This window comes from Rousettus aegyptiacus, unplaced genomic scaffold, assembly GCF_014176215.1.
Source record: "Rousettus aegyptiacus isolate mRouAeg1 unplaced genomic scaffold, mRouAeg1.p scaffold_m13_p_1, whole genome shotgun sequence".
NCBI lineage: Eukaryota > Metazoa > Chordata > Mammalia > Chiroptera > Pteropodidae > Rousettus > Rousettus aegyptiacus.
In genome coordinates, this window is record NW_023416284.1 from 62,903,222 (window position 1) to 62,928,141 (window position 24,920).

The following is a 24,920-nucleotide window of genomic DNA, read 5'->3' on the forward strand; positions in this document are numbered from 1 at the left end:
TGTGAGGAAAAACGCTGTTGGGTTTTGGTCGTTTTGAGTTTGAATGCCTTGTTTGTATCTAGGTAAGAGCAAAGCCTGGCGGTAAGGGTTGGAGATTGGCCATCGGCATGGAAGTGATGATGGCTGGTGTCAGTGCACCAACGGGGAGATGCTGAGGGACACACCCCCCGGTCCCCTTCAGCGTGCTGCCGCCATGCAGGGCCTCGCGGTGATTAGCGCCGCGGCTAGGTCACCAGCGGTTAGGCAATAATGGGGTTGAGATGACAGAGGTTGTTTTTGAAACCCTTAAGTCTGGGGTGTGTGTATGTAAGAAGTTCTTGTCCAATGATTTAGCGATTTCCAGCTCTCTTAATTAAAAGCAGTTTTTATAGTGGAAGGCAGAGGGCAGCAGAGTCCCGCTTTTCAAAGGAGATTCAAGCCCTAACTTCAGAGGAAAGGTTTTTTGTTTTTTTCCTCCTGCATTTTGTTGTTGTCGTCGTTATTCTTGTTGTTAATGAAATTTTACCCCTCTTTCAAAGTTAGAAGACATACTTTGTTTCCTAAATTGCAGTCTTTGGTTATAGCATGAGGATCCGAAGCTTCACTGCTTGTCTCCAAGCTGATTAGCTCAATCTCTTTTAAAGAAAGCAGTCAAGAATTTACTCGTGATGGTCTCATGTTATTTCAACGAAGGCATAGGGTTAGATTTGCAACAGGGAAGTTTCAACCTGAGCACTCGCTCCATCCTGAAGACTATGTTTTCTAATTTAAAGAAAAAAAAATTAAGTAACACAGTAACATTTTAAGATACATTTGTTGCTTCTGTGGCCTGGGTTCCTCAAGTCAGGCTGACCTGGTGTAAGGGTGAGAACTGCAGCCACATGCACAGATGGAACTTGTATTTAACCTAACTCGCTACTGCAGCACCTCTAGTCCTTTCCAATCTTGTCATTTTCTCTCTCAGCCTCCAGCCACTCTCTACACTGCCTGTGTGTAGGCTACTCATTTCTGTTCCGAGAGCTCGGCTGTGCTATCTTCCACCAGGTGATGTCACCATTGTGCCCTGAGCGGTGGGTCCCACTGTTGCCTTTCAGTGTGCCAGTCATGCTGGACCCCTTGCAGAGCTGCGGGGCTTGCTTCTCCCTTTGTGCTACTCTTTGTTACATGGATAAGGACTGTATCTACCTTGTACGTTACCATATCTGTAGCACCAGCTCTATGCCTGCTGTGGAATAGGTGTTTGATCATTTTCTTGGATTATTATTGAATAAGCACCGAAGCTTTTTCAGCCCAATGTCTTATGGAACTCTAACTTAAAAAAAAAATGTTAAGAAAACAGGTTTTTTTTTTTCAGTTCTTTTACTTGTACTTCTTTTCTTTCTTGGTGTTAGACATGTGTCCGTGTGGATAAATGCAAAAAGCAAATTCTCATGGGTTCCAGGAAGAAGGTGGGGTTACATGCAGATAACTGGGTGCTCAAAGCCAATGGCTGAGTTGGGATGAGCCTGTGGCCGAAACTGGCATACGCATCTTTGATATTGCTCTGTAGTCTGGTCGCCACACTGTTATTATTGCATTCTTTGTTTATATTATTCCCCTTAACCTCCAGGCTTTTGTTCATATTATTTTCCGTTTCGTGAACTTCTTTTTCCAGCCCTGCTTTTTCCTTTCCCCCCTATATCATTTATCGCTTTCTATTATGTTTGTTACCTGTTGTTCTTTCATCCTTCTACTAGAATGCTAGCTCCATGAGAGCAGGAATCTTTTTGCTCATGGATAGATTCAAAAGCACATAAAATACTGCTAGGGACATAATAAGTACTCAGTAAATATTTGTTAAATGCACAAATGGATCCTTGAAGGTTCAACTCAAATGCCATTGCCTCCATGAAGTCTTTCATTCCTGATTTCTACTCCTAGTCCTGGATAAAGTTTATCTGCCCTCTATATTACCATAGCAGTTGGTTTATATTTGTATTATAGCACATATCCTACTGGTTGACAGTTGCTTTATATTTTGATTAAAACGATAATAAAATAATGTAATAGAATGTTAAGTTGAAGTTTTGATCAAAACACCAAGATGCAATAAATATGAAATTTCAGTTAGGTAACATCCAAAGATAGAAATTTCCATGAGTTTCTTGACTCTTAGAGAAGAACCCCACTCACATCGTGGATATTGAAGGATCAAGAAAGTGGAGGTGAGAAGAGTTTTGATAGGGAGGATTTCTTTTGAAAGAGCTGTACTGAGTTCTCCACCCCCACTGGGAGGAGTGGGGAGGGTGCTCTGCCATCATCTGGAGTCAGGAGAGAGGCTTCAAAGGGACCACGTGGAGACGTGTCTCTGGCAGTTAGGGAGACAGGAGACTGCTTTTTGAGTCTTGCTTAGAAATTGTAAAAGGCAAAGACTGGCTGGCCAGCATCTCTGACGGCAGAGGAAGGGGACACTCCCAGAGCTTGTTGGGAGATGTTGGAGTCTCCTTTAGAGCAAATGTGAGCCACGGGGGAGTCTGAGCCAGTCTGGAGTCCTTATAAATCTTTCCCAAGATTGCTGCCTGGAGTCTCTCCAGGAGAACCATAGAGAAAAGTGGTCAGCCAGTGAAAAAACGTTTCCTTTGTAAAAGGAAGAGTAGTTAGTATTCTTCCTTTCTTCTTCTTCTTCTTCTTCTTCTTCTTCTTCTTCTTCTTCTTCTTCTTCTTCTTCTTCTTCTTCTTCTTCTTCTTCTTCTTCTTCTCTTCTTCTTCTCCTCCTCCTCCTCCTCCTCCTCCTCCTCCTCCTCCTCCTCCTCCTCCTCCTTTTCTTCTTTCTTCTTTTTTTAAAAAATAAAACAAGCTCTGCCCAGCTTTATTAAAAAAATAATTTGTGTGGTTTACTTTTCATCAGTCTGTTCTGGCATGCTTCTAATGATATCAAAATCACCTGGATCAGTGGCAGCTAGTATGCGTACTCTGATATTTTCCACATGCTGTGCCCAATCCAATATTATTGCCACTATAGTGATGAATACCAGTCTTGGCCAACATGGCATAGTACTGTGTTCCAGATTTCCTCAAGGCTGGACAGTTTCGCTTTGCCTTTTCAGAGTCTGAAAATGCAAAAAAGTCTGATCATTTTCAGAGTCTGCTTGTACCCCAGCATGCACTTTCCACTTTTCATAGCAAAAGGAAGCCTAGAGTTGGTGGCCTCCAGGGACATTTTCGTCTTCTTTGTGGTCACCATCTCTCTGCTTTAGATGTGGGACAGCCCCAACCAAGAACAGCCGCCTCAAATATTCTTTAAAAAAAATTTTCGGGGGAGGAGGCTTTGAAGAAATTGTTAGACAGAAAGGGTTATCTTTAAACACCCAAAGCAAAGAAAACCTCAAATGTAAGAAAATGGCTCCAAAGAGAATCAGTCAAAATAAGAACAACTTTCTGTTTCTCTTTACCTCTCTTCAATCGCACTTTTTTTTTCTTTTTTTTTTTTCTTTTTTTTTTGCTTCTGGCAGGGTGAGAAACCTAGTGACAAGCTGGGGAGTGAAGAAATGCTGAGGGCTGGAAGGCACTGTGGGGAAAGAGGAAGACTGAGGCCTTTCTCACTGAATGCTGTCGGCCTTCAGCAAAACCCCAGAAACGACTTAACATTGAACCAGGTTAGAAGTTGTACTTCTTACCTGTGACTGGGCATTCTGATTTCTGAATTAAGACAGTTTTCATGACTTAAAGTGACTTGAATACTCTTTATTACCTAGGAATCTTTAGAAATGTTGGATGACATGTGAGATTTTGTCGAGGACTAGCGGAAGTGCTCTCTCCGCTCTGCATACATTTTAAAGGAACAGTTGAATCGTGCTTTTTGATTACCTCCCAGGAGTCCTGCTTGTTCACAGTATCAGTGACAATAATCATCTTAGGTAATGTTTATTGTGTGTCCACTGTTTTCCAGGCACTATGCTAACTATTAATATATTTATGATCCTGCCCAAGAACCCTATGTGGTAGGAACTCATCTGATTTTACATGCAGGAAAAGTGAAATTGAAAGACATTAACTAACTTCCCTGAGGTTTACACACCAATTAGAAGTATAGTTAGCATTTACACCCAGGTGCTCTGAATATGCCTTATTCTTTATTAGAGTCAAATTTCCTCAGGAATAGGGCTGTGTTCATGTCCCTATCCTCCGTGCACAGCGTGGGGCCTGACATTTCATGCTCCACAAAAGTTTTAATTAATGAACAGTACATAGATGTTATTGGTAATATTTCATGGTAACACGTACAGAATTCAGCTAAATATAGTAATGAGGAGCTTAGGCTTTGGAGTCAGTTGGCATGGGTTTGAATCCTGGTTCTTTCTCTTCATGGATGTTCTGTCTTTGGGAAAATTACTTAACCTCAATTTCCTCCTTTATAGAATGAAATAATAATGTCTACATTACAGTGTTGTGCTGAGGACCAAAGAAGATAAAGATTACATAAAACACCTGACCGTATCTAGCATTTAGCACACAGTAAACGTACTTGCCATAGCATGAGACCCAACAGTATGATCACATTTACTTATTTGGGTTTTGTGTTATATTAGATTTCTTAATTAGCAGAGGTAGAGTTTGGTAATGGCAGATAGTTAGACCCAGCCTTAAGCAAATTGTGAAGTGCAGTTGAAGCTCTTGACCAGCCCACATGCTGTCTTGTGCCGTCAACTGACCGGACTCTCCTGTTAGTTGGCCGTTCTCTAGTGTTCCCATGTGCTCCTGCTCCCCTTGTAAGGTGTGTGACTATGTGGCTCCCTGTGCTTGTCCCTAAATCTGCTTATTTGTAATTATAACTCCATAATTTAATTAAATATTATTTAAATGAATAATTTAAAGATTACAGTCATCCCTCTGCCTTTCTCTTTCCCTCTAATTAGAGGGGGAATTCTGTCTTCATGCTTTTTTCTGTTCCTGTTTTTAGGAGAAAGAGCTGAATAAACTCATTCATACTAAGATCTAAATGATTGCTGACCCCTCAGAGTCAGTTACATTTTAATAGGAATATAATGCTCTAGCTAAAGGAAGAAAACTCTAATTGTGAAGTTAGGTATCTAGGGCAGGATGACTGTTTCACCCTGTCTAGAAACATGTTACATATCCTCCTTGATCTCCACTCTGCATACTTGGAAGTAGGGTATTCTTCCTGTTGCAGTTGTACATTGTATCTACATGTCCATTCATACCTTGGGTCAGAGTAGACATAGGCTAATTGTCTAATTGGCATTTTTCTTAATTCACTGAGGGTGGTACAGCATACATTATAATTATATTTGGAAGCAGAACTTATGTTATAGCACCTCAGCCCACAGAATATGCTTCCAACTTTTATTCTTTTGTGGCAAACCCCGTATAACCCCAGAGCTACTTAGTCGACAGTCTTTTGAATACCCATAGGGTGAAATATGTCTTTCATTTATCTTTACACACTGCCTTGATAAATACTTATGAAACAAAGGACTTGATTCCCACTTAATGTATGACCATTTTAACTTCTCTTTAATGCAGAAGTAAGAACACGATGCAATTGGGAATCGCACAGTTGGAAAAGACTTAGGGAAACGGTAATCCAGCCATCTCATTTTATACGTGAGGAAATTAAGCCAAAGAGAAGTGAAGTGACTTGCTGAAGGTCATACAGTGAATTAGTTTCAGACCCGGATTTAGAACCCCAGGGATTCTGACTCCTCACCTGGGGCTCTCTTGCTGTTCTAGCTATTATATTTGAAAAAAGTATAACAGTATCTAATGTTAATTGAGTAATTACTGTGCCCAGATGTAATTAGTAGCCCTTTATGTTTATTATCTCATTTCATTCTCACAACCACCCTATGAATTGAGTACGATTACTACCATGTTTAATCAATAAAGAGACTAAGGCATAGAGAGGATAAGTAACTTGTATAAGTCAAATGGTTGAATCGGATCTTGAAACTAAGAATTTTGGCAGAAGGTGCTATGGATAGATAGATATTTCTTTGATTCTTCATTTTTTAAAAAATGAGATGATCGATATACATTAGTTTCAGGTGTATAATGTGATTTTATATACATATATATATGAAATGATCACCGTAATAAGTCTAGTTAACACCCATCACCACACAGTTACCATTTTTTTCTTGTAATGAGAACTTTCATGATTTACTCTCAACAACTTTCAAATATACAATACAGTATTATTAACTATAGTCGCCATGCTGCACATAACATCCTCAGGACTTATTTATTAACTGGAAGTCTGTACCTTCTGACCCCTTTCACACGATTCGCTCCTCTCCCTCTGGCAATCAGCAATCTGTTCACTGTATCTACAAGCTTGGTATTATTTTTTTTTTAAATTTCCACATATAAGTTAGATCATACAGTATTTGTCTTTCTCTGTCTGACTTATTTTACTTAGTATAGTACTCTGAAGTTCTGTCTAGGTTGTTGCAAATGGCAGGATTTTCTTCTTTTTATAGCTGAATACTGTTTCATTGTATATATAATTTATATTTCCTTTTTCCATTCATCCATCAATGAACACTTAGGTTGTTTTCATTTCTTGGAGCTGCAGATATTTTTTTTCATTTCCTATGGATATATGCCCCCAAGTAGGATTGCTGGGTCATATTGTAGTTCTACTTTTTAATTTTTTGAGAAACCTCCATTGTGATTCCATAGTGGCTATACCAATTTGCATTACCACCAACAGCACAAAAATGTTCCCTTCTCTCTACATCCTCGCCGACACTTGTTATTTCTTGTCTATATATATATATATATATATATATATATATATATATATAATGGCCATTCTAACAGGCGTGAGGTGATATCTCATTGTGGTTTTGATTTGCATTTATCACCCCCTGGTCATAAATGACATTAAGCACTAGTTCATGTGTCTTTTGACCGTCTCTATGTCCTCTTAAGAGAAATGTCTATTCAGGTCCTCTGCCTATTTTTTAATTGTATATATTTTTTCTGTTGAATTATATTGGTTCTTTATGTATTTCAAATATTAACTCCTTGTCAGATATATGATTTGCGAATATTTTCTCTCATTCAGTAGGTTGCCTTTTCATGTTGTTGATGGTTTCTTTTACTGTACAGAAGCTTTTGAGTCTGATGTAGTCATATTTATTTATTTTTGCTTTTGCTTTTGGTGTCAAATCTAAGACTGATGTTAAGAAGCTTACTGCCTATGTTTTCCTCTACTCATTTTATGGTTTTAGGTCTTTTTATGTTCAGGTCTTTAATCCATTTTGAGTTAACTTTTGTACGTAGTATAAGATAGTCTCTCTCTCTCTCTCTCTCTCTCTCTCTCTCTCTCTCTCTCTCTCTCTCTCTCTCTCTCTCTCTCATTCTCTGCCAAAAGCTTTATCGTTTCCATTTGGTCCATGGCTTGGAAGAAAGCTGCAGGATGAAAAGCTGACTCTGAGGCTGCAGGGAGAAGCTAAGGTAGAAGCCTGATTCCAGGGGGATGCAGAGGGGTCTCTCAAAGGCTGCTGGGCTCCAGAAGCCCCTAGTTGTGCTTGAGAGTGAGCCTTTGGAACAGATAGTTGCCCCTGTCAGCCTGGGGCTGGCCAGCCTGCAGATGTTAGCCAGGTGGTCACTAATCTTCTCGATGAGTTTCACCTGCTCATCTAGAAAGTGGCTCTCCTGGAAGAGATGGGAGTTTGTGCTGGCAGAACCTAAGGCATGGAGATCAAAAAAGGCCTTGTTTGGGTTCTTCTCCAGGACTGTGGCAGCTTCCATGAGGTCCTGGGTTTTACCCCACTCATCTTGGGAGGCCTTTTGCAGATCCAAGAGGAGGGCGTGGCCACCGTGTCGGTTTTGTATCTTCAAGAGACGGTGGGTGCTCTGGTGCTTTTTCTTAACCAACTCATGGAAGAAGTGGCCAATATCCTCCAGAACCACACCACTGCAGTGGAAATAGAAGCCCAGAGAGGGGTAGGTGTAGGAGGCCCACAGATGCAGGCCGACCAGGTGGTTGATCGAGAAGGTCGGGGGAAGGGTATGATGGCCTTCCACCTTGATGAAATAATTTTGACAAATTGGAGAACTTATGGTTGGTTGACAATAAGGAGGTAACCAAACCAAACCAAACCAAACCAAACCAAACCAAAACAAAACAAAACAGTGTTGGCTGGTTCCAGAGATAGGGAATGGCTGAGAAGATGATTCGGGAGGTTGTGACAGGAAAGGAGGTTGGAGAGTGTTTGGAGGCCAGAAAGAGGGGAGTCCTAAGGTCTGCTTTGTGGGAGCACTATCGAAGCAAGAGACAGGTCTGTGGGTGGCCAGGCACGCTGCTCAGTTTCAGTCTTTTGCATGTGGCTGTCCAGTTTCCTTAACACCATTATTGAAGTTACTGTCCTTTCCCCATTGCATATTCTTTGCTCATTGGTCATATCTTCAATTCTTCTTAATTTTTTTGCCTACATATTTTTGATATTTAGAAATCGACTCAATAGTTTCCTTGAACTTCAAGAGTGATCATCTTTTGCCATTGTACTTAGCATGACTTGCTTTGAGTGAAAGTTACTTTGGACTAAGCCTCAGGTATGCATCTGAACATGCCATTTAAGAATGTCCAAAAATAAATATATAAATAAAATAAAATAAAATAAAAAATGTCCAAATAATCCTTACTCCTCTGTAGATGACCCCTTCCCTTTCTTTCCCAGAGATGATTATACTTTGTAATTAAGAAAAAGCAGTGGTGAGGTAACATAAACTATGGTTCCCTCTCCTGAACTCAACAAGGTAGCTGTGACAGAGCATGGAGAGTTGTTGGATCTAAGAGAAGAACATCAAAATTGTGACAAATCTCTGGGGAGAGAGGAAGTGGTTGGACCCTTTTATGGGAAAACAGTGGTGGCTCAGAGTAGAAGTTTCCATGACAAGAATGGGGGATAGGCAGGGGAAAACTTTTTGACTGTGCCATTTTTTTTCTCCTCCCCATTGCAATGAGTAAGTCATGACCCTCTGACATAAAAGAAAAAATTGCAGCACCAGCCCAGCACTGGTAGAGAGTAGGGAAGTGACATCTGAGTTGTACTTGAGCCAGGTGAGGGATGGGAGCAGATAACTAAAGGCATAAGTCTCTACACTGCCACACACCCACCCTCCCATGCCGCAAGCTTGGAAAGCAGAACCAGGGTGGTTGATCCCCCGTGAGACATGGTGATCTGGTGTGTGTGTGGGTGGGTATGCAGAGGTGTTTCCCATGAAACGCCAGTAGAAAGTGCTCAAACCTAGATTCTATTGCAAGACACTCTCTGGTGAAAGGCAACTTTTCTGTTGATTTATCTTCTCATTTTATGTTTTCATGAAGCAGTATGCATATTACTATATCACAAATAAAATATTTTTATAAATATGTTTCAGTAAATTTTTTTTTTTTTTTTTGTAAATCCAAGTGTTTTGTTTCTTGTATTTAAGGACAATATTCTGAGTAGTCCATAGGCTTCATCAGACTGTTAAAGGGGACTATGGCACAAAAATAAGGTTTAGACATTTTGAGAAAGGAGGGACGATCTGTGGGTCAGATGTTAAAGAAAGATCAAGTGAGATGAGGACTGCAAAAGAGATATCAGATTTAGCTGCCCTTATGATTATGATCTTAAAGAGTCCCTGTGTCAGGAGTGGAGGTGGAGGAGGAAGCTGGGTTGAAATGAACTGAAAAGTGAATCCAACTGAGGTCATGAAAGGAGCCAAATAGACTATTTTTATTTTTATTTTTTTGGCAGTCAAGGGAAAGACCCGACAGGTAAAGGGAATAACAGGACCAATAAAGAAAACCAAGAAGAAAAACATGAGTGTCTGTATAAGCTGAGGTAAAGAACCGGGTGGAAAAGGCAAGGCCAAGAGAAGAGAGAGGGCGATTAAGGTCATAAGGCTCCAGACAAAGTGGGATGAAATGAAAGAGAGAATATGTAGGGATTAGCCTCAGGGTTGATGGAAAGGTCAGGTTCAAATTTATAGGAGAGAGAGGAAGCAAAGACTTTTGATATCTGATCCTCACCACCCCCTTCCACCCCCCCCCCCCCCCACGAAGAATATTGGAGCAGAGTTGTTGACTAGAGATTTCAAAATGAATGCAAAGCACATCTTGGGGCTCTAGTGGTCAGAAACCATTCAGTAGTAATGGAGTTGACACACTTAAAGTAAGAAAAGAGACGTACAGCTCAGATAAACTGTGAGTGGATATCAGGAAGGCACTTTAAAAGAGACTGACCTGGAACCTTTTTTTTTTTTTTAAAGCTATGCACTTCATTCCCTGTGAAGGTGAGAATAATTTGCTTTAATCAATGACAACATTCCTTTTATACATCATGTTTAAAAGTTTTTATTTTTAAAAAAAATTCAGGATTTTTATGTCTGATACTCTTCTTATTTCAGTTCTGTATTTGCTTTTTTAATTCTCAGTTATGTGGAATGTTTAAGAGAGCTTAGGAATTGTGACCAAAGTCTGACATTTTTTTTTCTTCAAAGAAATAGGATTACCGTTAACATAAAGCAAAATCTCCTGTTTTATGTCTTATTTTGCAGTTCAAATATTTTTCTCATTTGGAAATGCTCTTGTTTTTGGACTAAAAATAATAAAACACAAAGAACTTAGTAAAAAATTATTTTAGACTTTTGATTTTGGAAAATAAATTCAGTAATGGCATCAAGAGTTAAAAACAACTTATTTGTTAATATCCTTGTGAAAATAATTCTATAAGAATTATAACAAAATTTGGTACATTCTAATTTATTGGCTTACAGAGAAGACATTAAAGCATGTCTTTATAAGTCCTTTAAAAATGGTCACCATGGAAATGTAGATACCTGTTCTATGATATTATTCCTACAATATTTACAATTTTATAATTTCCCCTAGATCCTATTGCATTTTTTTGTTGTTGGTGGTCATTTTATTAGTCAAGTTAACACATAAAATTAACTAGAACAGTAATGTTTTTAGTAATGAAAAATTTTCCTTTTTGGGGGCGATAAATTTGATATTTAGAGATAGCAAAGAAACAGGTCTGATGAAACAGCAATCAAACTATTCTTGCCCAAAGACAAAAAACATAAACACAGTGTAATGAGACTAATTTTCCCATGATGAGGAAAAAAACAAAACTGGCTCTTAGGGTGACATTGGTCATTTATGTAAGATAAATTAGAAAGGCAGGTAGGATTCAAATTACAGAGGCTAGGATTGCAAGGCAAATGAGCTTGAATGTAATTTTTAATTCAATGGGAGATCTATGAAAGGCTTTCAAGCAGTGTATAGTAAAGAATGGATGGAGGGGAAGTGCATGTTTGGGAAGCCGAATCAAATATCTTTCTCAGCTTGAGGACATTATGCTATTCTTCAACTGTACTGACATTATAACCCTTTTCAGGAGCAGGAAATGATTTGACATAATTTATTAGTAAACTGATATTCTATTCTTTCAGGTTAAAAATAATTTTTCTTAATGGAGAGGATGGAAGTGGAGGAGGATATAGAGGAAAAGATTAATTATTGATGGTCAGTGTGATATTGGATCATCTATTAGTTGATTATATGGATTAAATCAAATTATTTATACTTTAAAAATTCTTTGAAAATAATATAATAAACACTTTTTAACAAGGTTATGTACTATATCTTACTCGTATCTTCTGGATCTTTTATAATACCTAAAATTTAGAAATGACATTTCACCAGGGCATAGCTGATGAAGAGTCATTTACCTTTAAATATTTCTTTTTCTAGTCGAGGGTATCAACATTCATGAGGTAAAATTAGAGACTTCTGAGGTATTCTAGACACTTTTCCTTTCTATGCCATCTACATTAAATATATAACTGAGTCCTATTTTGCCTCAATATTATTGCCTTATTTTAGGTTCCCATGATCTATCTATATACTTCAATAGTCTTACTGATCTTTTAAAATACAGTATTAACCCTGCAATAAATTTATTTGTTTATTCATATTTTAATCCTCTCAAATAATTACCAAATGGCTTCTAAATCAGGCACTGTATTGGGATCTGGGTATATGATAATGAACAAAGTAGACATGATCACTGAGTTTCATGGATTTACAATTTAGTGGGAAAATGTGTATAAACCTATATCTGATTATAACTTATAATCAGTGCTGTGAACGAAAAGAACAGGGAGGCATGAGAGAGAATGACTTTAATTTAATTTAATTTAATTTTCCTGGAGATCAAATCTGATCACACCTAAAATCTCATTTTCTCCCTGCGGGATTACGCCTAGGCTCCTTAGAGTGGCTCACATGGAACCAGTTGTACTCTAATGTCCATCACAATGCCGAACTCGTAGAGGCTCGGTTGAATGAATGAATGATAAAACTTAAAAATGGTTTTAAGACAACCCTGTATTTACTTGCATTAATAAACTTTGTTAGTTTTGCAACAGATTGCCAAATACTTCATTAAAAGAAAAAAAATGCTTTCATCAATTTTCTGAGCTCAGAATGCATTTAAAACTGTTTTTTTTTAAATCCTTGAAAACACCGTTAGAATTTTAACTGAAATATCAGAAATGTGCTATTACTATAATGTATAAAATGTTGCCTTTTTTGTGTGGCAGGAGAAGTCTGTAGTAAGGGTAGTGAAAAACAGATTGACATTTGGTCATTATTTCTTATCAAGGGTGTTTTGCTTGTAATGCTATTTGACAGCTATATTCTGGGTCTGACAGCATTGAACCAGCGTAATTCCCACTGAACTGCTCTAAGTAGGCAGTATTGCAATCAGTTTAACAACCCCTGGAGGCAATAAAATCTCTCCTTTGAACAAATACTCAAGGGGAAGAAATCTAAGATTTATAAAGGGCAGCAAGTATTCAAGAAAGGGGCAAAGTTTATGTGTGAGCCTATAATTGATGTTTCCTTTGTTGGAAAAGAAAGCTCGAGGATGCTTTAAGAATTAATCTTTAACAAATTCTAATCTGCGCTAAGAAGTGTGTTCAGATGAGTGAAAGAGATATGTGGTTTTGAGAGTTAAGTTGCTTCTAGTCGACCAAGAAAATTTGGAGGGGTCATAAAGGTATGAGAAGACACTTAAAATTAAACAAGGAGTCTTTAGCTGTGTCTCTTGGATGTCTATGCTAGAGGGTCACCATCATTACAGAGAGTGTTGATTACCCTTTATGATTGGCTTTTGGTTTGTACTTGCTTAATACATATGTACCTATAGGAAGAGAATTTCAGTCAAATATAGTATCAGCCTCATTCTAAATGAACTTGGCAGTTCTGCTTCTGTTGGTAGTAACTTAGTTAAACACACATTTAAGCAGGCTTTAAATTAAGACAGTCCTAGCTTTAATTCTCTGCTTCTATCACAACTAGCTGTGTATCCCTAGGGGTATTATACTCTTGTTCACAGTTGTCTCATCTGTAAAATGTGGCTGATAGTTTTTACTAAATGGGGAGGTTTCAAAGTATGTAGCTTAAGAGGAGTCCCATATTCGGTGTGGGTCACAGAGTAAGAAGTGACTTAATTGGAGTCTTACTATGTTCTAAGAAACTGTGAGCTTCAAGCTGCTTGATCCTCTCAGTAACCATATGAGGTCAGTGCAATAGTTTCCTAGAGAGGATGCTCTGAGGGTGGGAGACATTAGGAGAAATAGATTGGAGTACATAATTAACTTGCTACTTCTCTATCCTGGACCTAGTTGGTGGGGAAGTAGCTTTGTCCTTCTCAGTGGGCTCCAAGGAGCTCGGTCCTGAAACTTTGGAATTTCTCAGTCCTTGTCCCTAGAGAGTAGTAGGGGTAAGCACTACCATCAAAACACTAGTAACACCTACCTCCACTTCTTCATTTTATATAGATGATGTGTATATGTGTCTGTCTAGGCTTATTGCTGATTCCTCCAGCCCTGATTCTTCTGATTTCACCATTTACATCCCTGTTGTTGGCTATAACTTCTGTAGCTCTAGCAGAACTAAACAAAGGAATAAACCTCCCAGGCTTTCTTTATATAAACTTTTCCTTCTCCCTAGAACTCTCACCCTTTACCATCTATCTAACTTATTAAATTCTCTTCATCTTTTGGGTCTTAGCTTAAATATTATGTCCCTAGCAAGCCTTCCTCGACTTCTCAAGACTTGAGAGGCTCCTCATGTGTGCTCTTATAAAATCCTAATGCTCTTCCATAGACTCTATTCTGTATGTCATTGTGGCAGGCATTTCCTCTGTTCAATAGTATTTGTTTCTTCTGAGCATAGGAGAGGATTGCACTGTCTCACCTTCTTGAAGCTGGTGTGGCCATGTGGTTGATTTGGCTGGTGAATTGTGAGTGGATTGACATAGGCTACTCTGAGCTCAAGTCCCTCCCTCTTTTCCTCTGCCATGGAAATTCTGAAAGCATGTGTTGATAAGGGAGGTGCAAAGGTGAGTCTTCATCTGGAGGGCAGCTATCATGGAGAGTTGTAAAGACACAATAGGGTGTTTGAGATATATACATTTGTTGTCTTTTAGCCACTGAAATTTTGGGAGTTGTATCTTGACTGATGCAGTCATTGCTGGGCCATTATTTTGCTTCCTCATCTGTCTATAGGTCTTACTGAGGGAAGTAATTGTCTTGTTCATCATTCTATCCCCAGAGCCTTGTTACAGGACTGTCTGACATATCATAGGCAACTAATAAATCATTCATGGAATGAAATAATGATTCTATATCAAGGAATGGTCTATCTGAAGATTTAATTTCCACAGTAGCCAAACCTTTGGCATGGTTGTGGTGTGAGGAAAAGCGATAAAAGAATATTATTTGAGAGGAAAAGTAATGACCATCATTCTTATCTTAAGCTTTATAAAATAATTTCTTAAAAAAATATTTTATCATTGAAGAGAGCTATGCCTAGAAAAGAAATAAAATTAATACTTTCCTTTGATATTTTGGATATTAACCCTTTATCAGAAACACTTATAAAGATCTTCTTCCATTTGGTTGGTTGCCAGATACTTCTCTTTATTTATGGATACATTATAACAGTGACATATGCCAGGAATTGGAGAAAGAGGCCTTTGCCATGAGGTCCATTAAAACAATTTTTACGAGGTATTCATTTATTCATTCAATCATTCATTTATTCATTCAACATTGTATGCTAACTGACCTTGTATGTACTGTGGTGGGTAGAAGAATGCAATCCCACACCTCTCCTTGAAGAGCTCACAGAAGATAAACAGAGACCAAGCTAAGTAGAGCATAACGGAGCTGTTATCCTTATCTCTTTTCTTTTATTGTCCTTTTTTGGGTTCTAATGAGCCCACCTAAAGAATTCTGCTTTGGATCAGACTGCTCGTGGCCTTCTCCATGTTTTTATTTGTTGCTGGAGAAAACCGTAGGCAGATTGAGAACATTTAAAAAGCATCATTTCCAACTTAAAATAGGGCCTTAACACTTCTCCATTAGCCATTTGATTCCCTACTTAATTTTCTTTCCAATCCTCTTCCAAACCTTCTCCTCTGTCCTAATATTCTCACACCTACCACATTCTACCTGTTCAGCAGATGACCTTGCCCATTACTTTTCAGAGAAAATGTAAACCATCATGTAGCTACTTCTTTAATTTCCTGCAACTAAACATAAAAAATTACTGACAACTTCAACCTTCTTTTTCTCCCTTTATTCTGTTAAAATGAAAGAATTAGACTTCTTTCTAGCCTAGGCTAATAACTTGGGGATGGATTAAAATACCAGGCTGTGGGTGAAGAGGGAAAATGTTTCTACTATAAGAAAAGGGTCTTAGGAAAGAATTCTGAGGAAGAGCATTATTTAACAGAGAGATGGAGGAGGAAGACCTCACCAAAGGGACTTTGAATGAGCAGTTCTAAGTGGGGAGAGGAAAAGCAATTAAGTGTAACGCCAAGGGGAGAATGCACTTCAAACAAACAGAACTGACATCCAACCTCTAAAACCTTGGAGAAGCCAGGTAAGATAAAAACAAAGATGTATCTTTTGGGTTTAGCAACAAATAGACTCTTAGAACCCTTGATAAGAGTGCTTCAGTAGAGGGACATGGCAGCAGTCAGACTGGAGTAGGCCGAGAAATGAATGGCAAGTGACAAATGGGAGATTCCAAATGTAGAATTCTATTTAAAAAGTTCAGCTTCAAAGGAGAGGGGTAAACAGGATGGAAACTGTAGAGAGTTATTAGGTAGACGAAAGCTATTTATCTTTTTGATAGTAGAGACTTAGTATATTTAAATGTCCCTGGAAAGACTAAATAGAAGAGAAGTTAAAAAACAAGTAAAAGAGGATAGGATACTCGATGGAATAAGGTCCATGTGAAAAAGCACGAAAGAATAGAATCCAAACCCTTTAATAGGCTCCTCTTTGCCTTCCTGTACTAGACCATCTTGTTTCTTCTTACTCCATATAACTTTCATGCTTTCAAGTATGATCCACATGATAATGGCTACTTTCAAATCTACAGCTCCGTGCAAAATCAATCTCTTGAGCTCCAGATCTTTTTATCCAGTCGCCTATCAAAAAGCTCTCTCTGGCTATCCACAGGTACCTGAGGCTCATTACCTTTGTAACATTGTTTCTTTTTATTTCTTCCAAATATGCTTTCTTTTCAACGTTTCTTATACCAAGGAAAGGCACTATGATCCAATCAAAATCGTAGTAGACATCTGACTCTCCTTTAACTTTCTGTCACCTCCTGTTTTCTTTTTCTGGTGAATTCCAGATCTGGACTTAGATTTCTCTTTCTCCAAAAAGATGTAGGTGTTCTTCCTGTGTGCCCTCACTGTGTCATGTGCATCCTCTATTATAGCACTTATTACTTTATTTTTGTAATTGCCTTTTTACTAGACTCTAATGTTATGTTGATAGTCAGGGACTGTATCTTCTTCACAGTTTCATGTCCAGGGCTTGGAACATAGTGAGTGCTGAATAAATATTAGTAGAGGGAATGAATAGTTATAACTGCTAATTTTGGTATACCCTTTAAGGCATCTTTGCATTTATTATCTAATTTAATCTTCATATATAGCCATAAGAGGTAGATATTATTGTCTCTGTTTTACTAATGAAGAAAAATGAGGCTCAGAGAGTTTAAGCGCCTTCACCCAACATCATCTACCTATATATGACAGAGAAAGACTCTCACTTTTCTGGTATTTATCTCACGGCACATTGTCTTTCACAGATAAGGAGCTTTGACTAAGGCTAACATTGGCTTGAGACAGCAAGGTCCCCTACAAAGAAAGCCAGGTGATTTCTGATTTTAATCACATTGGTTTTGCATCATTCTAAGCTCTCTAGAATAGGTTAGGGGTAAAAAAAAAGGAATGTTGGAATCAGGCTATGTATTAGGACCCTGGCTGCTGCCTCTTGTAAGCTTGGTTGTGTGGAATTTCCTAATCTTTCCTAGGCTCAGTTTGCTCAAAGGCAAAATAGGAACATTAGCAGTGTCCTCACTTAACATAGTCAATGAGTTCTGTGACTTTAAGTGAGATGACATATAATGAATCCAATTTTACCAATTTTTCACTTTAGACTAAGTGATATAAACAAAATTTAAGTTTGTATGGTATCTTATCAACATTGTAATTAAACGACATTGAACGAAACGTGATTTGAGGACCTGCTATACCTATCTTATAGGTGCTTTCAAATGACACCCTTAACATAGAGCTTGGCCCAGATTTGATCATTAATCAGTGGTAGTTATTTTTATTATTATGGTTATGAGCCTTGTGTTATCAGACAGTGCACTACTGTGGAGGCAATGTGGCAGGCTCAGGGGTTCCTGTTTTTAGGGCAAATAGAGAATGTCACATTGGCAGCTCCTATTGTAAGTTAACTTGTGCAGTCTGGTCTTGAATTTCATACCACTCATGCATGATGGCACTCAGAGGAAGAATCCCACGTTAGAGAGAGAATTCCTACTTACAGGCATCAGACAGTATTACTGTGGCTCTAAGGAGGCCAGACTGGGTAGGATTGGAGTCTGTGCGCAAGTTCCAGTTCAGAATTTGAAGATATGCCAATTTGGGGGAGGATTGGAGGAAGATATACATTGAGCTTAAAGGAGAAACTAAAGATAGGGTTGTCCAGTGAGAAAGTACAAGGGAGACCTGAATAAAGACAGAAAAAATTTAAAATAACTAATAATAATTGACTGCTTAGTATATGTTAGGTAGTAATTCTTATAAAAATTTGGTGGATTATGATTTTATCCCGATTTTATAGTTGAAGAAACTGAGGCTCAGAAAGGCTAAGTAACTTGCACAAGGTTCCACAGATAGAACCAACAGGAGAAGGCATCTGGAGCTCAGGGCCACAGCTAGAACAGAGTAATGAAGGGTGCTTGACTATGGGGTACTGGCGAACAGCCCTGAGCAAGATGCTTTTGTTTCTGTTGGTTATACTGACTAACTTTTTGTATGTGGCTGTCAGGTGGTCCGTTAAAGGAGCTGACAAACCTGACTGCAGGTTGGATTCCCCTAGGAGCTTGTTAAACGTGCATATCCTCGGTTGCATTCCCAGAGGTTGTGACTCAGGAGGGCTCAGGTAGGTCCAACAAATCTACACTTTTAAGAATCACCTCAGAAAATTCTGAAGCATCAGATCCCCTAGCAGATATTTAGAATTCTCTACCTTGAAGCCACCACCAGCTGGAGGCAGTATGTGGGCCTCATGTAGGCATTTACTCTCACAGTCACTCATGGGGGCCCTAGCTAAAGTATTTATTGATTACCCAGTTCTGGCTGGGGAAAGGGTTGGAACTATGCTAAGAAATTCTCTCAGCTTCCCAAATCCCAAGCTTCAAAATAAAACCTAGACTAACAGACTGCACAGGTAGAATGCAGTGCAGCAGTAATTTGGGCTGTGAAAGGTATCCTTTTATTCTCCACAGAATGCTGCTGGTCTGCTATGTTAGCTTAAAATCCTGACTATTTGGTTTGAGTTTCTCAGGAATCATTTGTGTTCTACAAGAGTAAAGAAGCAATAATCATTTTGTCTGCAGCAAGCTAAATCATCCTGAGGGAGCAGTTTACATCATTAGAATGTAATGAAATAAGTTGTCACCAGCAGCTGCCAACAGTATTTCTAGTGACTTAGAAGATGGTTATGTTTAGCAGACATTTTCTGAGTTGTATTTACATTTGTTCATGGAAGGAGGCTGGGCGTGCTGATTTTCTTTCTGATTTCATGTACTTTTAATAATGGTTTGTCTGGGTAAGTATGGATAAATCTAGTAAAGTAGTTGATGAAATGCTCACTGTCAAAACAGTAATTGAATGCTTCACTAGGAGGTTTGAAGAGTCAGCTCTTCTGAAAGATAAAGTGTGTACATGCTAAATGCTATTCATCACTAAACTTATACTATTCTTAGGCACAGCAGTAAAAACTCCTGGCTCGGAGCACCAAAGTTGTTTTCTATACCTACACTATCACCACCCTGGCCCAAGCTACTATTAGTTCTCTTCTAATAAATAGCATTAAACTCCTAACTGGTCTCCCTCTCTCTCTTCTTGTCTTTCTATATACAGTTTTCTGTTTGGTCATCAGAATAATTGTTCTATACATCAGGAGTCCCCAACCCCCAGGCCGTGGACTGGTACTGGTCCAGGGCCTGTTAGGAATTGGGTAGCACAGCAAGAGGTAAGTGTCGGGCTAGTGAGCGAAGCTTCGTCTGTATTTGCAGCCACTCCCCAGCACTAGCATCACCACCTCAGCTCCATCTCAGATCATCAGGCATTAGATTCTCATAGGAACACCAATCCCTGGTACCAAAAATGTTGGGCACTGCTTCACATAGATCTGATCGTGTTTCACTACTATTTCCCCAGCACTTAGAACAGTTTTTTGCACCTGGTAGATGTCTAATAATTATTTTTAATGAATGAATAATTGTTACTCTCCTGCTAAGCCTTTCGAACCCTCCTGAAATTTGCCTTCAGGATACAGACCAAACTTCTTAGAAGGATCCTGCCTGCTCACTTCCCATTTACTTTACATACTCAGGTATACACTAAATTACCTTCAGCTCCTTCAGTTAGCCATTCCTCTCTCTCATCTCTGAGCCCTCACATCTGCTGCTCTGTTTGCCCAGATATCTTTCCTTCATCCACCCTCCCCATTTTGCTTTAAAGGGGTAACTGATTTTCAGTTTTTAGATCTCAGCCTAGATATCTTCTTCCAGCAAGTCCTCTCTGATTCTCCCAAGATTGAGTTGCTTGGACTTCACCTGTGATTCTGTAACTTTCGAATTTCCCCATCACAGCTATTACTCCACTGCACTGTAGATTGCTGATTTGCTTGTCTTTATATTCAACTAGTCTGCAAGCTCCTTGGGTGCAGAGATATCTGTCTTATTTACCATTGTACCTGTCCTCTCAACTAATACAGGTCTTGGCACCTAGTATTCAGTAAACACTATTATCTGATGTTGAGTAAATGAATCAGATTGATATTAACAGATTAGAGAGCTGAAAGCATAAACTTGATTTTTCTCCTTGGCTTTAGTTGATAAGAAGGTCCTACAGATACATTCAAAGACTCTCACAGGAAGTGAACTCTTTTGTTCAACTTCCTTGCTTGCTGGCTATACTGTCACCATTCTGGCTCAAGTTACTATAAACTCTTGCCTGGATTACAGCAACAGACACCTAACTGGTCTCTCTCTCTCTCTCTTCTTGCCCTTGCTTCTACACACATTTCTTCCATCCCATGGCTGGAGAAGTTAAAGCCTGAAATGTCCAAATTACTTATTCAAGGCCTTATGATGGTTTAGTAGCAAAACCAGAGTAAGTTATCATTCTTAAGGGACTATTTTTTTCCTTCTTGCTGCTGTTGTGATCTTGAGTCCCTCTCAGTGCATCGCATTGGGAAGTTCATGATGTCAATATGTCTCATTAGTGGTAATGCCAACTTTGATCATGTGCTCAATGTAGTACTGGCCAGATTTCTCCACTATAAAGTGACTATTTTTCATTTGGTAATTAAAAACTATCTCATGGGGAGATACTTCGAGACTATGCAAATGTCTTATTTATCATCAAGGCATAACCCACTAATTTTAGCATTCATTAATGATTCTCGCCTGAAACGATTATTACTATGGCAGTTGTCAAATGGTGATTTTGAATTTCATTATTCCTTCTACATTTATAAGTTGGCATTTCACTTCAAGGAAAAACTGCCATTTATTTATTTATTTATTTATCTATTTATCTATTTATTTATTTATTTATATTGCATGGTCTTGCAAACTATAGTAATTTGTTACTCTAATTATTTCGATATTCAAATTGACCCAGATTTAGCCATCAGAGAGCCCTTCAAAGATGGCTTCCATGTCTTTCTGATATGTCCCCATCAGTCTTTAAATATTTCCTTACTCTCTGGTTTGGCAAGATGTTCTAGGCTCATTCTTTACATATTCTGGAACGAGTCATTTCTCTGTGAAGCCCTAATTCCTTCTGGTGAGGAATGGCATTTAGAAACAAAGATTGGGTGTGAGGTGCATTCATCAGTACTGACATGACATATCATTGCTTCTAGTCTCTCTCAGCAAATACAGGGCAATGAGAAAGGAATTACTATTTTGTGTTTTGTTAGCACTTAAAAAAATTTCTAAGACTCATATTTTTACCTAGTTTAAAATGATTTATTTCCTCCTCCTTAATTTCTGGACACGTTTCACATATCTACTTTAAATTTGTGAACTCTAGCACATGTGCTACATAGAATACCAAATGCAGATCAATACAAGTGGCCAGGAACAATAGGAGAATAACAGCTGTATTATTCTCCAATGTTTATTTGTAGAACGTTATGACTTTGCATGTGAGCTCGTTCCTCCAGTGAGGCAGGTGGGATGAGAAAAGCTCATGCATGTAGACATATGTAATTGATATTGCTCTGGGAAAAAACAAGCACAGCAATTCTGTTTAAATACATATTATTAAACTACTTTGATCTGAGAATGTTGACTAATATTAATTGGTATTCAGTGAAAAAAATATTTTGTTGTAAAATATGTAGAGCATTTGGTATACCAATTGCTATTGTGATTTTTTAAGAGAAGGATGTGGTAGAAAATTTCCCAAACTTACCTGTCTATGGAATCCTTCTTTATGGTGTGTCTAGATGAATTTGTGTGCCATGAAATCCACTTTGAGAATTGCTATTAACCCAAATTCACTCATACAGTAAGTAACTGAGTCATAATATTATAAAGTGCCAGAAAATATTATTTACTCCGAGTCCCAGGGCTCTCCTGAATGATGTCCTGAAGAAATAGTTTGTGTTTTTTTGTAGATAAAAGAAGCCAAAAAATGTGTGACTTCCATTTTCTCTCTGCTCCAGAATTCTATGTGTCCCTGGTCAAATGGAAGGCTTTGAGCTTTCATATTACTATATCAGTGAGGTAGTGGAGACATTTAAAATTTAGCAAATGTGGTAATCACTCTGAATATTTATTTCTGATAGATATATCTCTAAAATCTCCTGATTCCCTACTGGTTCTTGCTCTAACCCTGACCAAAATCTATTGTGATCCCACTCCTGAAATGAATTTAAAACACTTTGGAGAATTCATGTGTGAGATAAAGAGGTGACTCTCACCGAAGTATTAGAGATATATATAAACACATTACATTTTCATCTATATTCCTTTTTTTAAAAAAACTTATTTATCAGAAAAGTTGACTTGATTACATTAAGAAACCCACACTTTTTGTTTATTCCATTTTTCCAGAGAGCCATAGCAAATGCAAGTTAAACTAAAAGTTTTTGCAAGTAGATTACATTTTACAAATATTTTAGTATTTATGCATCTAGAATAATGAAGTTGACTCTTAAACCATTTTATACTGGTGTTTTTCACTGATTGATACATGTTTACTAATGCTACTGAATACATTCCTCCACCATTTTTAATAATCATGAACAAAACCTTTGGGGTCCCTGAATGGGTTTTAGATCTGTAAATCAATCCCATGGATCATTTTAAATTACTAATCATAAGCAAATAGATAAGCAAGAATGACTATAAATTGGGTTAATTACTGTAGCTCAAGTTTTAGCTCATAATTTTGACTTTCAAAGGCTACACAAACCAATTTTGTACTCTTAGATTATAATGAGCAGTCTTTATTCTTTAATCAGTTCGCCCTGTATCTAGCTGTCTAATGTAACATTCCTTTGAAGTCTAGAAAGATCTAACATAATTGAAGAAATGTCGAACTACTTGACTCTTTTTTTTAATATAAAGGAATTAAACATTAATCAGGCTTGCGCATCTCAATTAAGCCAATTAAAATTATCACAGAATGCAGAGCATATTGCAATAGGTAGCTTTAATGCTTGAATACATTATCAACTTTTACCTAATGTTCGTATCTCCATTATGTTTGTTCCTCAAAAAGTAAATACAGAGCTGAAGTCCATATTAGAAAGTCACAAGTTAATAAGATCTGGCAAAGCCCTGGCAAAAGAAACACTTAAAATGGTGTTTATTCAACTCCTGCAGATAGTGCTGGAACTTACCTTCCATCTTTCTGCCAAAAAAGGGATTCTGTAATTATGATGATGAGTGGTGCCTTCATCCAAATAGTCCATTATCTATTCCATTTGCTTCCCTAACTGGGAACCAGTTTTGGTCTTGCAGGCTATGGTATATACACAAAGTCCATATAATTACTAATAATTTGTAACAAGTGTTAATTGATAAACAGCTCCCTCTGGTAGCTTAATTAAAGCTGTAGGAGAGCTAGGCGATTTACAACTGGGATTGATCTCAATTAGTCAACAAAATCTGTGTAGTCTGTTCAAAGGAGAGTAAGGAAATTTAGTCTAGTGAGGCTTTGGGGATTTTGTCTTGTCTTCTCTACTTCTTTTTCCTTCAAGAAGAGAAATACAATCAGAAGAGCAGCACTGCTCTGTCAGTAGCGACCTACCAAGCTTACACGCTCCACTACTTGTAGGCTCTTCAGCGTTTGTTCTTCCATTTGTTTATTCTCTGTCATGTTTCTAACAAATATTCAAGCATTTGCGTTTATTACACCCGGTGGTACACATTGCTGAATACCAACCCTGAGGGACCTAAACATAGAAGGGAAAAACAGTTTTTTAAAATGTCAGGGTTTGATCTTGCAGATCTTTCTGCAAACTGGCATTTGGGGGCCATAATTAAAAGGAAGCCCTGGAAAGGTAGCGTGGGGGACTCAGCAGAGACTTGATGGCCTGGGGATCCTGTAAAGCCAGTTTGGCTGCTTCGGCACTCAACTTATTTCATCATGTTGGCTGATACAGTAAAAGCCTAATCTAAGCATTGCTGAAATTGCCTCTGTGGAATAGAAGAGGAAAAAAGTGTCATCTGTGCTCAGTGAAATCACAGACTGGCTGCAAACAGCTGCTGAAACATTAATTAATCTGTTTGCAAATAAATTGTGGATCTGTACTAGCTAAAATGGCTGTTATAAACAAGCTGGGATGCAGTGCTTTCCAGATTTGCTTTATTTTTATTATTTTTTTCATATGCAGTAAAATCACTAGGGCCCAGATTCTGTGTGTTTACTTCTGGAAGCTCTGAGCAAGTGTATTGATATTACCTCACAGATACTCAGCTTGGAGGCAATTCATACCAGTTGTGGTATTTTTAAAGCCTCTACAATACTCTGTGAAAAGGTCTGTACCTCATTTAAGTCAGATTTGTTAATCAAAGAGAATGAAATATTCTACAGAGCAAATAGATGTGGATTTAGTAATTTTGTAATTTTAAAGCATTTCATGTCACAGTTGCTTAATTTGTTCTAACCAGGCTTTGGCAAATTCTAGTTGCCTTGACATTTAGAAGATTAGTGTTGGTTCCCAGTGTTTACTAATTTTTTAAAAAGTGATAGAATATGTAGCTGAAATAGAGAATCTAAGTTCGTTTTGCCAAAATTTGAAGT

At 38.1% G+C, this 24,920-nt stretch overlaps 1 protein-coding gene and 1 pseudogene across 1 annotated transcript; both read right to left on the minus strand.

Annotated features, from left to right (window-relative positions):
* Positions 1–2,852: 2,852 nt before the first annotated feature.
* On the minus strand, positions 2,853–3,202 carry LOC107499104 (annotated as a pseudogene).
* Positions 3,203–7,504: 4,302 nt separating this feature from the next.
* On the minus strand, positions 7,505–23,993 carry LOC107499103 (ferritin light chain-like). Its single transcript, XM_036232989.1, is given in 3 exon segments — positions 7,505–7,575; positions 7,578–8,013; positions 23,925–23,993. Coding segments are annotated over 3 exon segments (576 nt in total).
* Between the last annotated feature and the right edge of the window lie 927 nt (positions 23,994–24,920).